Genomic DNA, 14,079 nt, shown 5'->3' with positions numbered 1-14,079 from the left:
TGCTGATATAAATCTCTAAATAAATTTCGTAAACATGACATGCAATGTAGGCTTGAGAACACTTACAATGAAAATTTCTATAAAGCCCTTAACAGTGGTTGACTTAATTGGAAGTGATTTTGAACTTAGAGACCTTCCTGATAAAAACTTGATTTGTATATAAAACAAGAGTGCACACGCTGAAATGTCCCGCCTTCTTTACTAATCACTGATATTATGCTGATAGTCCTAAATATAAAGCTTTATTACAACTGTCACATAAACTTAACATTTACCCAGAAAACTAAAAAATTACCAATGAACCATGAAAATGAGGTCAAGGTCAGATGAACCATGTCAGGCAGACATGTACAGCTAACAATTCTTCCATACAACAAATATAGTTGACCTATTGCTTATAGTTTAAGAAAAACTGACCAAAACATAAAAACTTAACACTGAGCAATGCACCGTGAAAATGAGGTCAAGGTCAAATTAAATCTGAGTGATATAGATCATAATATTTTTCTATACACCAAATATAGTTGTCTTATTGCATATAGTGTTAGATAATAAGACCAAAATTAAAAAACTTAACTTTAAACACTGAACTATGAAAATGAGGTCAAGGTCGGGTGACACCTACCAGCTAGACATGTTCACCTTACAATCATTCCATACACCAAATATACTAGACCTATTGCTTATAGTATCTGAGATATGGACTTGACCACCAAAACTTGACCTTGTTCACTAATCCATGAAATGAGGTCGAGGTCAAGTGAAAACTGTCTGACGGGCATGAGGACCTTGCAAGGTACGCACATACCAAACATAATTATCCTATTACTTATAATAAGAGAGAATTTAACATTACAAAAAATCTTAACTTTTTTTTCAAGCAGTCACTGAACCATGAAAATGAGGTCAAGGACATTGAACATGTGACTGACGGAAACTTCATAACAAGAGGCATCTATATACAAAGTATGAAGCATCCAGGTCTTCTACCTTCTAAAATATAAGGCTTTTAAGAAGTTAGCTAACGCGGCCGCGGCCGCCGGATCACTATCCCTATGTCGAGCTTTCTGCAACCAAAGTTGCAGGCTCGACAAAAATCAGAAAAAATTGGGTGCTTGGAAGTGCTAAAAAGACCAGTTGAAGGAATGGATGGATGAGAGTGCAGAAACAACCAATTGAAGGAATAGATGGATGAGAGTGGGGTATATTTAGAACAAACCTTATTGACCAATTTCTGTTGACAGATTACTATTATGTACTGAGCACTGAATGATACACAACTTGACTCTAATTGAATTCTAGTATTTCCTTGTTCTACGAAAAAAATGAAGTAGGGATGGATATATGTATATATGTATATCAATTATTAATTTGGACATTGACCGTTTTGCTTTAGATTTGAAACCATGTGTTTGACTAGTTCAAATTAATGTAAGAGATGAAGATAATGCACTTGAATCAAACTGTTTCACCTAACCTATTTTAGGTTTAATAGTTTCGTATATAGCCCTTGATAAATTGTAAATCAAACCGCTCAGTTGCAAGAAATCTGGTTAACACTCAATGGTTTATGTTATAACAGAAACAGGAATGTGTCGACAGTACATAGATGCCATAGCGGATGTATGAAGGGATGCAGAGACCAGAAAACAGAACTATCGTAGGTGGGGGCATAAAAAAGGCATTTCAAATGCTCCAATTATGATTTGAATTGATGAAATCAAATGAAACAATGTAAACCAGTGTACAAATTGGGGATTTCTGCATGACGCATTAAATTTACCTACATTTTAACTGAAATAAAATCTTCATTCTGATAATGTGCACAAAAAAAATTAGTGCATGCAAAGTTGCAAATTAGAAATACTATTCTAAAGCTGTGATTATACATAATTTTTTCTTCTTATATTGCTTCATTAAACAATACTAATGCTGTAGAACAAAAAAGGACATGTGGAAAAAAACAACCTATGAATGGTATTTATTCAGCTTTGTTGTATTGGTGGATTGATTTCTTATTAACATATACACAACATTCCCTATCATACATAAGCAAAACTCTCAAATTAAAATTTAAATGAGTCTAGCAGAGATAGTTGTATCTTTAGTTTGAGTACAGTTACAAAATTAATCACTGAAAAATTACAATAACTAAGACCCCGTTCACACTAGAACATTTTTATAGATTTAAACTAGACCGGTTCACTTTAGATCAATTTAAGGGCCAATGTGAACGCTGTGAATCAATCTTCAATCGGTCTAAACTAAAACATCAAAAGAGGTAGTTTAGTTTGAATCGATCTAAAGTAAACCGATCTTACGTTAAATGTGAACGCAGAGATCGGTTTAAACTAGTACGATTGAATCGAAAATAACTTATGCGCATGTATAGCGGCAAAATTATCCCAGAGGTTCGTTGTTTAACCCATTATTCTCTGTTAACAGGCCTTTAAAATAACTGAAAACAAGTTGTCTTAGCCATAGCATAGATTTGCGAAATATGTGTCTTTTTTCTTAGATTTTGATTTTTTCTCTTTTCAGGAACCGCAGTATTTCGTCGTGTTGTAACTTTGTTGCCACAGTTATTTCTTTCAAATTTAAAGAATACTGCATTAACACCGGTATCAAAATTTTAACTTGTGATTCAAGATAAACAATAACTTTTACTTTCTTTCAAGTATGTGTATCGATGTATTACACATGAATTTGATAAATCAGTTCTATTTATAAACAATGTTTACAGCTTTACGGGTAAAACGGTAAGATCGATTGCACTTTTAATTGTAATGTGAACGCAGTGGTTCAGATTAGACCGATAGAGATCGCTATGATTAAGGATAATGTGAACGCTAACTGGTTTTATTTAGATCGATTAACAAAAATGCTAGTGTGAACGGGGTCAAAGTTTAATTATTTGAATCAAATCAAAATAAAATTTTATTGCTCCATTCAGACACTCTTTCATATATCAGAAAGACTGTACATTTTCAAACATGAAAAAAGTTCTCATATCTAAATTAAGGGATCACAAATTAAAGAGAATTTTATTTCTAATTTGGTTTGTATCCAATTTGAAGTAAATTTCCAGCTAACATTTGATCTCAGACATCCTTTTATTCAAGAGATTTATTTTAGATTTCAGGATTAAAACACTTTAAACACTTAGTAATAAATTAAAGTCAAGTGACATTGTAATTGGATTGTGTTTAAACAAGTCTTCCTAATTATTCTGTACTAAACAAAACACACAAATGTCATGTGAGAAGAAGTTTGGATATATGTGATCTCTCCATTTCTAATCCAGTATTGGATATCAGAAATACTTCATAGTGTCTTTCGACCAATGACCTATAAATAATTGGCCTGCTTTCCTTTCTTAATATAATTATTAAGCACTTGTCAACGTTTTATTTAAAAAAAAAAAACACTTTTTGTCCATAGGCAGGACACAATGGTTTCTTTCACTATTATATGTCATACTTCATTGAACTCTGAAATCAGTGCAAAATTGTAATTAGACATATAATTCTTAAAGTTCACCCACATTGAGAATCAATCTTCATTGAACTATTGATCTAATGAGTTAAGACCTTTTCAACTAATTCTATAGTTCAGTCTGCTGTTATCCTGTTACACCACTGTCCCAGGTTAGGGGGAGGGCTTGGCACCAGTATTTTTTTTAACCTCCCCACATTCGATATGTATGTTCCTGTCCCAGGTCAAGAGCCTGTAATTCAGTGGTTGTAGATTTTTCCTGTATGTCACTTTGTTTTTCTTTTATTTTTTTGTGCATAAGTCAGGCTTTTAGTTTTCTTGTTTGGACTGTTTTAAATTTGTCTTTTCATGGCCTTTATAGCTTTCAATGTGATATGATTTATATTCATTGTTGAAGGCCTTATGGTGACCTATAGTTGTTTTAACTTCTATGTCATTTGGTCTCTGGTGTCCAGTTGTCTCATTGGCAATCATACTACATCTTCATTTGAAAACAAAATCATTGTAAACTAACATATCATACTACATCTTCATTTGGAAACAAAATCATTGTCAACTAACATAACTACAAACTTTGACCTGGTACAGGATAGACTCACAGACCATAATATATAATGGTTTCTACAACTGTTGGCAGGACATACAATGTATTATGTACACCTCAAGAAATGACAGATATCTTGTCTATTTTTAGCAGCAGTGAATTTGACCTCTTTACTACAAAGTTGAGAAGATTCTTTCATTTTTTTTTTATCTTCAATCTATAAAAGTTTCATTTTAAATTTACAAAAGAAATGCAAGTTACTATCAAGATTAAAAACATTGTCAAAGTTTCCTTATGTAGAAATAGTGACTGTGGAGCTCTGCCCCTTCCACAGTTTTTAAACTGTATAAGTTTCCTATCAATCAATCAGGGGAAACTCAAGTTACCTTCCTGAGCACATCCGTGTCCATTACAGGATTGGTCAAATGAGGAGCATAAACAGTGTAAACGACATGAGTGTATGACTAATTGGCTAATACTGTAAACCAACTAATTTTGGCGAGCAATATATTTTTGTGACTTTCGTGAGTAGCAAAATAACATGAATATGTAAAACTTTGACCTTTACTATAAAAAAACATCAAGAAAATGTTAAAATCATGAACTTTAATTGTTGTAAAATACTTTTACATTCTTTTATTATAGACATTTTCGTTTAATTGGTAAACGTCTTAACGTCGTTTTAACGTCGTTTACCGCGGTAATTACGTAACTGTATATTCGACGTCGCTACTTAGCGACGTTATTGTATTCCTACATGTAGTTTAGATAAAGATTTCGTTCTATGAAGACGTTCTTCGTCATTTCTTAAGAATATATGTCAAATTAATCACTGCAAAAGGAGCAAAACACAAAAAAAAAGTATCTGTGAAATTAAGTTGGTATACAGTATACCATTGATAAGTAGCACACTACAGTCTAAATCAAGGATTGATCTTATCTACTATACATTGTGCAACAGTTAAGACTCCTACTAGATCAAGAAGGAAATTGGAATGGCTCTAGATATACAGATTGTACATGTACATATTCAATTTTCTGTACAAGGATTTTGGTTATAAGTATTCGCTAAAACTCTAGCATTGAAAATCAAAATGTCTTGGAAAACACCAGTCTACTTTGGCTTAAGTTTGTCTGAATTCTAAGCTACATTACATGAGTGGTTTATTTTTGCTAGTTTCACCAGAGAGAAATAAAAACAAGAAAAATGTCCTTTCATGAATCTTTGTAGATGATTAGAACCATGGAGACTGAAAACACAAATATGAAATCTGACTAACAGGCTAAAAATACGAAATCATAAAAAGTAAAAAAATGTTCCTAATTTACTATATATGCAAGAGTCAAGCAGCAAAAATACTATCCTACATATCATGCTGGCTATAAATATGCAAAAAAAATAAGAACAAGCTGATATAAATACATGCTGCGATAAACTTTTACCATTTTCTTTTTGAATGATGATTAAATTTTCAGTTTGCTTGGAAACAGGAACTTCGGTACAACATTTATTTGTAACATTAACAGTGAAGTTGAGAAAACTTCTGTCAAAGATAACATGGTCAGTATGGTTCCATGTGTGGTTACAAAATATATTTCTAGTTATATTATCTCGTTTACAAACAGGATTGTATTGTCCAGTAATATCGCCACTCTTCCTATAAGTAAAATAAAGTATTCCAGTGTTCTTATATGTACCAGAGTAAAAAAAATACTATTTCTATCAATAAACTCATCATAGATTCACCATGAATGCCAGATGCATGTCAGAGACTCAGTGACACTCAAATCAAAAACGTTTAAAAGGTCAAATAAATACAAAGTTGAACATGACTACGGTGCAAGGGCTGTATAGCCAGTCAAGGTCACTAAAAAGCTCCCATCGTCAAAGTTGAATATCATATACATTGAGAAATTAAAACTCTAGAAGGTTTTCCCAAATACAGATAAGGTTATCTATTCCTGGGGTTGAAAATTCTTAGTATTTCAGAAATAAATTCTAAGTTTTGTAAACATTTATAAAGATATTACTGGCAATACCATTTTAAAGATCCTCATTTGAAAAAAATGTTTAATATTTATTACTAATTTTCTGATTGACTTAAACTCTATAATTTCAACCAGTTAGATTGCTAATGATTAATCAGATATAAAAAATTTGTCTACTAAGACATAATTATATAAATGCCCAGGTTTTAATAAGCAGACAAATTGTATAGATGTACCCAAATAAGTTGAAAAGCCAAATTCACAACAGATGCAGACAGCAAACCCAAAATAAAAACATTGAATGACAAACGAAATTTTATTCTCAGCATTTAAAACAAACACATCAATTTTTAATGTTTTCATTTTTGGTTTAATGCTGTTTTTTGAAGATGAAACTGTTATTTATTGCTATCAAAACTATGTTGTAACATTATTTGTTAAAACTTTCTTTTCTTGATAGAAATTATATTTATACTATTTATTTGCACAAATGAATTGTATTATTTTGACGAAAAATGATATATGGTTTGACGCAAATAAAAGATTTGTTTAGGGCTAATGAAATACCAATTGGCACAAAAGCAAAACATATGTAAAAAATTATTTATTATGATGAAAGGAAATGCTGACAACAAATAAGGCTATAAAAGTTAAAAATATGAGATTTGATTTTTGTAAAACCATTAAAAATGTTGGTTTTTACTGACCATGACTACCCATGAGGGTGTAGCACTGTCTCCATTTTGTAATACTAACATCATACAAATATCTAAAAGTGACAGTATATGCAATACATATGACTCATATTTTTTTATTCATTTCTTCATCACTTTAATGTACAGACTAATTTTGGCAAACAAAAATTAATTGTCAGAATAAGATTTTTTCTATATTCAAAAAATTTAATGAATACAAGTACAAAATGTGTGCAGTCTTTAAGAAAAAAACAGATCCTTGATATATACATTTGTACTTACATGAGCAAGGAAACTTTAATAGTAAAAATGTTGTAATATTTAACTCCAAGATTCCAGGTACATTTCATTCCTTCGTCCCAGTTATATATGATACAACTAAAATTCTTAATAGCAGATGGACGGTCTGAAAATAAAACAATCAAATCAATTAACATCAGATCTAATAATTTCTTGCTTGTTAACATGCTATGAATAATTACTTGTCTGTGGATAAGAGCAAATTAAAAAGTTATTTTCTTAATGGATTTAGAGATTTTGGGCCTGCATCATTGTAGCATGGCTCCTACTGAAAACCTTCTAACAGATGGAAGTTTTCAGTTCCCAATCGGCAGTTTCAGAATCTAAAGAACCATGGGTAATTTTATTGTTCGTACCCCAAAATGAAAATAACATCATGTCATTGGTTGAATTCCCTATGTTTTAACCAATCATGACGTGTTGGTGTACACTTTCAAAAATATTACACAGGATGCATTAGATTCTGAAACGGCGAATTGAATAAGAAGTTTATTTACATTTAAATCAATAAACAGGCTATTATTTGAACTTGGAATTATTTTTAATTATGGAATTAGCTTGATTTCTTGTTATTGAAATTTTTAATAAATTCCATGTTTATTCTGTACTGAAATGTTCTGTGCTGCACACAACACTTTCTATTACAAGGAAAATATTATATTTTCAATAGAATGTACTGTGCTGCGCACAACACTATCTAACCAAAATACATTGTATTGAAAATGTTATTAACCGCTCAAAAGATCATAATACCAAATATCCATGGAATTTATTAAAATTTTAAACACAAGAAATTATGCAAATTCCATAATTGAAAATAATTCCAAGTTCAAATAATAGCCTGTTAATAGTACTTGTATATGTTGTACATGAATCATTCTGTAGCATAGATTTTGCTAAATAGTCTTAAATTTAATTTTAACTTGACAGACAAAAGCTACTGAGTATTAACTTGTTTTCTACATGAACTCTACATCCCATTTAAAGGTGGTACATAACACTACAGGGATATAACTCTGTAACAAGAGTGTGCCACTGAAATGTCTTATCTGCTTTACTGACTATTGATTTCATGTTGAAAGTTTTAAAGATTAGGTTTAACCAAGGATTTGTATAGTTTGACTAACTATACAAATCCTTGGTTTGACTAAAAACACCACAGAAACTCAGGTCAGATAAATGCTATTAGACAGACATATACACTTATACTAAAGTTATTGTCTGTAAACCAAATGTCTTTGGAAAATGCAAATGACGAAGTGATACAAATATACGACTGCAAAATTTTTGCAAAAACACAAAAGGGGACAATTGATGTATCTGAAAAGCTGCAAAAGCTACATTGTATGATGATGTTCAGTTTTTCTGTACAGATCACTCTAAATAAGGAAAAGCATTAAGATGGTATATATTGCCTACATGTATGCCTTTCAATGTCACCTATATAAGCTGACATTTTTACATTGGAGGTGTTTGGACTTTGAGGGCACAAGCATTTATAAGTTGTAACTGATTTACAAGAGAGGATGATAATAAACTTCGAAAAATTTGCTTTCTTGAAGTGATATAATTGGCTATTTCAGTATTTAATTGATGTGAAACTAAATTGGAGCCCTTCTATTATTTTTTTTCAATTTCATGTTCAATTTTCATAGCTGACTATGCGGTATGGGTTTTAAGGGCATACGATACAGTTACAGGGGAGGTAATGACGTTGCTAACGTAAAATGTTATTTTCGCGACGTCAAACTGTGACATATCGGGAAAAGATGTATTTTTCGACTGATTTTTAGCATTCAAACTGATTTAATTTGAAAACGAGTTCATGGACCCCTATTTTTCAAAACAGCAATTTGTTTCATTTTGCAGGGAGATTATGTGATCCAAATTTTATAAAACTGTAAATATAAGGGATTTTTTTAATTTTGATAAACATGCAGCAAAAAATGACGTTTTTTCCTCAATTCATAAACATTTGATAAATATGAGTTATTTCTGAATAAAAATTTGCATATTTTTTTACGATACTTATAAAATACAGAAATTACCGATTATTTAACAAAAAATAATTTGTGTTTATCTTTTATAACAAAAAAGTTGTGTCTTTCTTTCGAAAAAGAAATTACGGCCACAAATCTGAATTTTGAGCAAATATACAAAATTTCGACCTAATTTTACTCAAAAAGTAGCACATGAAGGTATATTTTTTATTACATATTTGATTTAATCAGGTAAAAAATAGCCTATATGCAAATTTTCATGAACTTGTAAATACAGGATCAAAACTGTATCGTATGCCCTTAAGGCAATATGGTGACCTATAGTTGTTAATTTCAATGTCATTTGTACTTTTGTGGAAAGTTGTCTCATTGGCAATCATACCTATGATACCCCATCTTGTTATTTTTATTAAAAAAAAACCAGTGTTTTAAAACACAACTTTATCTGAATAATTTACCTGCCATAAAGACAGTCAGAGCTCAGACATAAATAAGTCTGAATCTGCTTTTGACTCATAGAGGTCTAAATTTGTAAGTTTTAGGATTTGTCTCCCTTTAATACAAGACAAAATACGACTTTAATTAGTCAAATATTGTTAAGCAAGAAATAATTGACCAGAATCAAAAAGTTGCAAATATCAACTCCTACAAGTCGATAAGTTATCAAAATTGGTTAACTTCAAGACCCATGCATATTTATAAGGAGGTCATGCATCTAAATCAAATAATGACAACATAAAAGACAATGCTTTGTCTTCTAAAGAAAAATATGAAAGAGAGTCTAAAAAATTGGAGATAATGTTAATCAACCTTACAATGCAACCACCTGGAACCACACTTAATGAGGTAAAACATCTGTGTTTAGTAAGGGTGTTCAATTAGATAATTAAATATAGATAGCCCAAGTCCTTGTGAACTCTCAGACAGGTTTTTGCGGTCATACTATGACTCATAGGTGGTGTACTTTTGCCACCAAGTAAAATTAACGTTTTTTCATCAACATAAATAGAACTAAACAAGTCTGTCATTTTCCGACTTAGATAAGTCTAAAATTGAAAATACATTTTTATAATAAATACATGTTTTCACTTCTTTAAGTCAAAAACAAATATAGACTTGTTTATGTCTGAGCTCTGACTAAAAGAATCAAAATACTTTATATAATATAATAATATATAATTGCAAAATATCCACTTTAGATTATATAATACAGTATAAATGAAAAATCTCCTAAGGAAAGACAATGATATCATTCAATTTACCATAAAAAAAAAAAAACATTTTACTTACAATCAACTGTAACAGTTGCACTTTCAATTGTTTTCTCGCCATGCATACAGGCAAAATAGGTACGTCCAACATGTTCCATGGAATGCATATGCTTTGTCAATCTCAATGAAGAGCTATCAATAACCATCATTTCAGTATTCGATACTTCAATTCCAGTCCCATTAATATGTAAATCTGATGAATTAAAGCCTTTGACTTTGTCCCTTAAAATGCAAGTCATATTCAAAACTTCATCTTTGAAAATATGAACATCACAAATATCCCAATCTGAAAAATAAAATGTTAGAAATAAGTCATACTGTTCATTTTTTGTACATGTACATGCAAGTTTTGATGACTATTTTCAAGTTGGTTCTTGTGATTTGGTAGGGTAACAGTCTGATGCATTACCACTCTTCCTTTTGTGTCCAAAAACATTATGTTCAACTTTATAAGTATTAGTCCAGCAGATTTGAATGAAAACCCAACTTAAATTCGATTTTTTGTGTAAAAGACTTTTTATATATATACATAATTTAAATATTGTTCGCTATTAGAGGAGGTTAAAGGTTGACATTTGTAAATACAGTTGTTTCACAAATCACACCTCTTTTAGGGAGATATATATAATCTCTGTTTGATCTCATAGAGATATATTTGGAGAATGATACCAGTATAAATACACATGGTAGCTACATGTACGAAATTGAATTTTGTGGAAGACCCAAAGTGGAGGGAGGGGTAGAACAGAATTTTAGTATAAGTTTAAACTCTTAGAAGTTCAGGGGATGTAAATGTTGATCTTTGAATAAAATAGTATTGCATATTTACTTTCTAGGATATAATTTTTTAAGAGACTTTATAGTAGAAGTGGCACAGTTTTTAACGTTTTTAAAGGGATTTACTAAAGGAAATTGAAATGGTCTATATTTACAGAAGTCAAACCTATAATAGGATGCAATATTAGATGACCAATGACCAATGACTCTGATAGATGATTTTTTTTGTGTTAAACACCTATTTAAACACATTGGCTGCCAATTGTCATTGGGAGAGGAAGCAGGATTGATAAGAGGGAACACAGCAAAACTGACAATCATTTAACTCACTGGCCACATATTGGGTTCAAACTCACAACCTATAAGTGTTCACAGGTTTTGTATAAAATTGAAAATGGAAATGGGGAATGTGTCAAAAAGACAACAACCCGCGACCAAAGAGCAAACAACAGCTGAAGGTCACCAATGGGTTCTCCAATAGAGTAAGAAACTCTCGCAACCGGAGGCATACTTCAGCTGGCCCCTAAACAAAATGTATGCTAGTTTGTTGATAATGGATGTCATTCTAAACTCAGAAATATACGGAAGAAAATAAAATTTGAAATCTTACAAGACTAACAAAGGCCAGAGGCTCATGACTTTGGACAGGCACAACAATGAAGCAGGGTTTAAAACTTAGACAACTCAGTAACTGAAAGAAAGATGACGGTATGGTTAACTCAAAATGGTGAAATAGCTCTTCTCTTAAATAAACTTTGGAAAGCTACAGAAGAGTAGTAGGTTCTTGTAATTTTATTTTTAAAGACTGAATGCATAATGATTAAAAGATATATTACCAGCATCACAAAAACATATGTACATCATACAGTTTAACGGTGGACAATCACTACAATTAGTGTCATACTTGATCTGGTTAGTCATGTGCAACATCAACAGTACCAATATTAGGGATTTCATCCTGATGCCTCTTGACTGTTCTACAAAATATAAGAAGTCATGCTAATTATTATAACTAAATAATAATCCCATCCAAGTTGATACTAATTCAAAATTATTTATGTTCAGATTGTATAATGGTGCAAGAATATGACATTTGTTTCCTTTTCCTGTTCTGGTGATTCAAAATATAATTTGGTTAAAATGCAATAGCAATTCGTCTTTTCAGAATCTAAAGGACTATGGATAATCTCATTGTTCTTATATCAAAATGAAAATAAAAGTAACGTCATTGGCTCTATTTCCATTGTTAATAACGTTTTAAACCAATCACAACGTTTTGGTGTACGCTTTTGAAAATATTACCCAGAATGCATTAGATACTAAAACGGTGAAAATTAACAATTAAGGGGAGCTCACTCTGTAATTTGCTAACATTCTAAACAAAAGTTATCTAGCTAGAGATTTCTTGAATAACCAGACAAGCAGAAATAAGAAAAACTTGCCATTAAAGACCTACTATTTCTAACTCAGGATGAGGGTAAATTCAAATAAGGGTGGTTAGGTAAGTGGGTTTTTTTTCGGTCATGTTGTGGATTTTTTTTTAAATTGCCCAATTCTTCCAATGATTGGTACCTATGAGAAATATATTTTGTTTACTCATAGCAAGTTGATCTCATTGTATCTGAACTCATTGCACTTTTAAATAAATTTCAGATGCATGAAGTTGTTTTTCTTTCTTTTTTAAATTTTCTATAATTATTGGCAATGGTCTTTTTGTAAACAAATTAGAGATCAGGAAAGCTACATGTAGTTATAGTTTCAAAAACTTACAACAAGAGCACTTAGTCCTGAATGGCAAAAGTGAAAATTGTCAATTTGAAATGGAATCTCTATTTTATCATTATAAACAACATATTGAAATGTGAAAAGCATTGGGCAGTGTTGGGTGGACAGCTGGCGACACCTGCTGAACAACCCTAGGTCTTAACCTAAATTGTATCTGAAAATACTGTTAAAAATCATTTGCAGGTTTATCAGGTCAGGAACACTACCTTATATGGAAATGCATGAACTAGCATACTTACAATGTATGTCCTTGTACATGTAATTGTTAATTTACGTGTGACACAATTTATTTTTACCTGGGTTTTTGACCAATCCACTAAATGAGTAACAATGTATGATGGACTACTTCGTGTTTACAATCAAACAAACAAGCGTGTTATTTACTGAAATACAACACATTTTTTCATCCAAAACGGGATTTACAATATCGCTTAGTTTTTCATTTTTTGTATCCACATTTTTAGTTTGTGAAAGTATTCGTTCAATGCTCAGATTAATGAAAAGTTGTTTCTATGCGAAGAAACAAGTGTTTGAATAAACCAATGTACAGCCATTAATATGTTTGATGATAACACTCAGATTTCAGGTATTCATCCACCAGACAGCAGCGAAACAACAGTAAAAAGTACATTTACCCTTCAGACAAACTTACTAGTGTAAAGTTAGCCGTTGATAATAGCCAGTTCTAATATTCATGGGATTCAGCAACTTTTGTATAGCTGGTAGCTAGTATAGACAGTTAAAGAAAAATTAGAGTCCTATGAATTTTGTGTTCCTAAAAAGGCGAAGACTTAGAGTTTGTTAAAGATCTGATGAGATTACTAAACTTTCTAAGATTTCACAAAATTAATTTTTTGATATTAGTACCTTCTTTTATGATTAAAAGGTAATTTAAATCGAGGAAAAGAATGTGTTTATTTCTTTGTCTTAAACAACCAGGAATATTTATCAATCGGGGCCAATTATAGCCAATTATACGGTATGGGTACTTCTCTTTGTTGAAGGCATTACAGATGTCTATCACTACTTACATCCACTTCATTTGAGCTTAAATGGGCAACCATACCACATCTCCTTATTTTTGTATACAAACATCTTTCAGAAAGTTAAATTTTCCATTTTGAAATATATTTACTAACGTCTGTAGAACACTAAGTAATATTTTCATTTTGAGAATTTAAAAGGTACAGAATATGCACAAAACCTACATTGTATATCATCCA

The 14,079-nt window shown here is 31.1% G+C and overlaps 1 protein-coding gene across 2 annotated transcripts in view; it reads right to left on the bottom strand.

The window, feature by feature from the left end:
- LOC139525458 (uncharacterized) overlaps positions 1-14,079 on the bottom strand; it is a 36,590-nt gene that overhangs the window by 17,433 nt on the left and 5,078 nt on the right. For both annotated transcript variants that reach the window (XM_071320812.1, XM_071320819.1), the window contains exons 2-5: positions 11,908-12,048; positions 10,314-10,580; positions 7,006-7,129; positions 5,483-5,697 (exon numbers count right to left, since the gene is read on the bottom strand). In XM_071320812.1, the coding sequence (XP_071176913.1) occupies positions 5,483-5,697; positions 7,006-7,129; positions 10,314-10,580; positions 11,908-12,028 (727 nt within the window). In that variant the 5' untranslated portion in view covers positions 12,029-12,048. The remainder of the gene's footprint in view (positions 1-5,482; positions 5,698-7,005; positions 7,130-10,313; positions 10,581-11,907; positions 12,049-14,079) is intronic.

The sequence above is a fragment of the Mytilus edulis genome, chromosome 1 (genome assembly GCF_963676685.1).
Source record: "Mytilus edulis chromosome 1, xbMytEdul2.2, whole genome shotgun sequence".
Lineage (NCBI taxonomy): Eukaryota > Metazoa > Mollusca > Bivalvia > Mytilida > Mytilidae > Mytilus > Mytilus edulis.
This window is presented reverse-complemented; position numbering and strand designations above follow the sequence as displayed.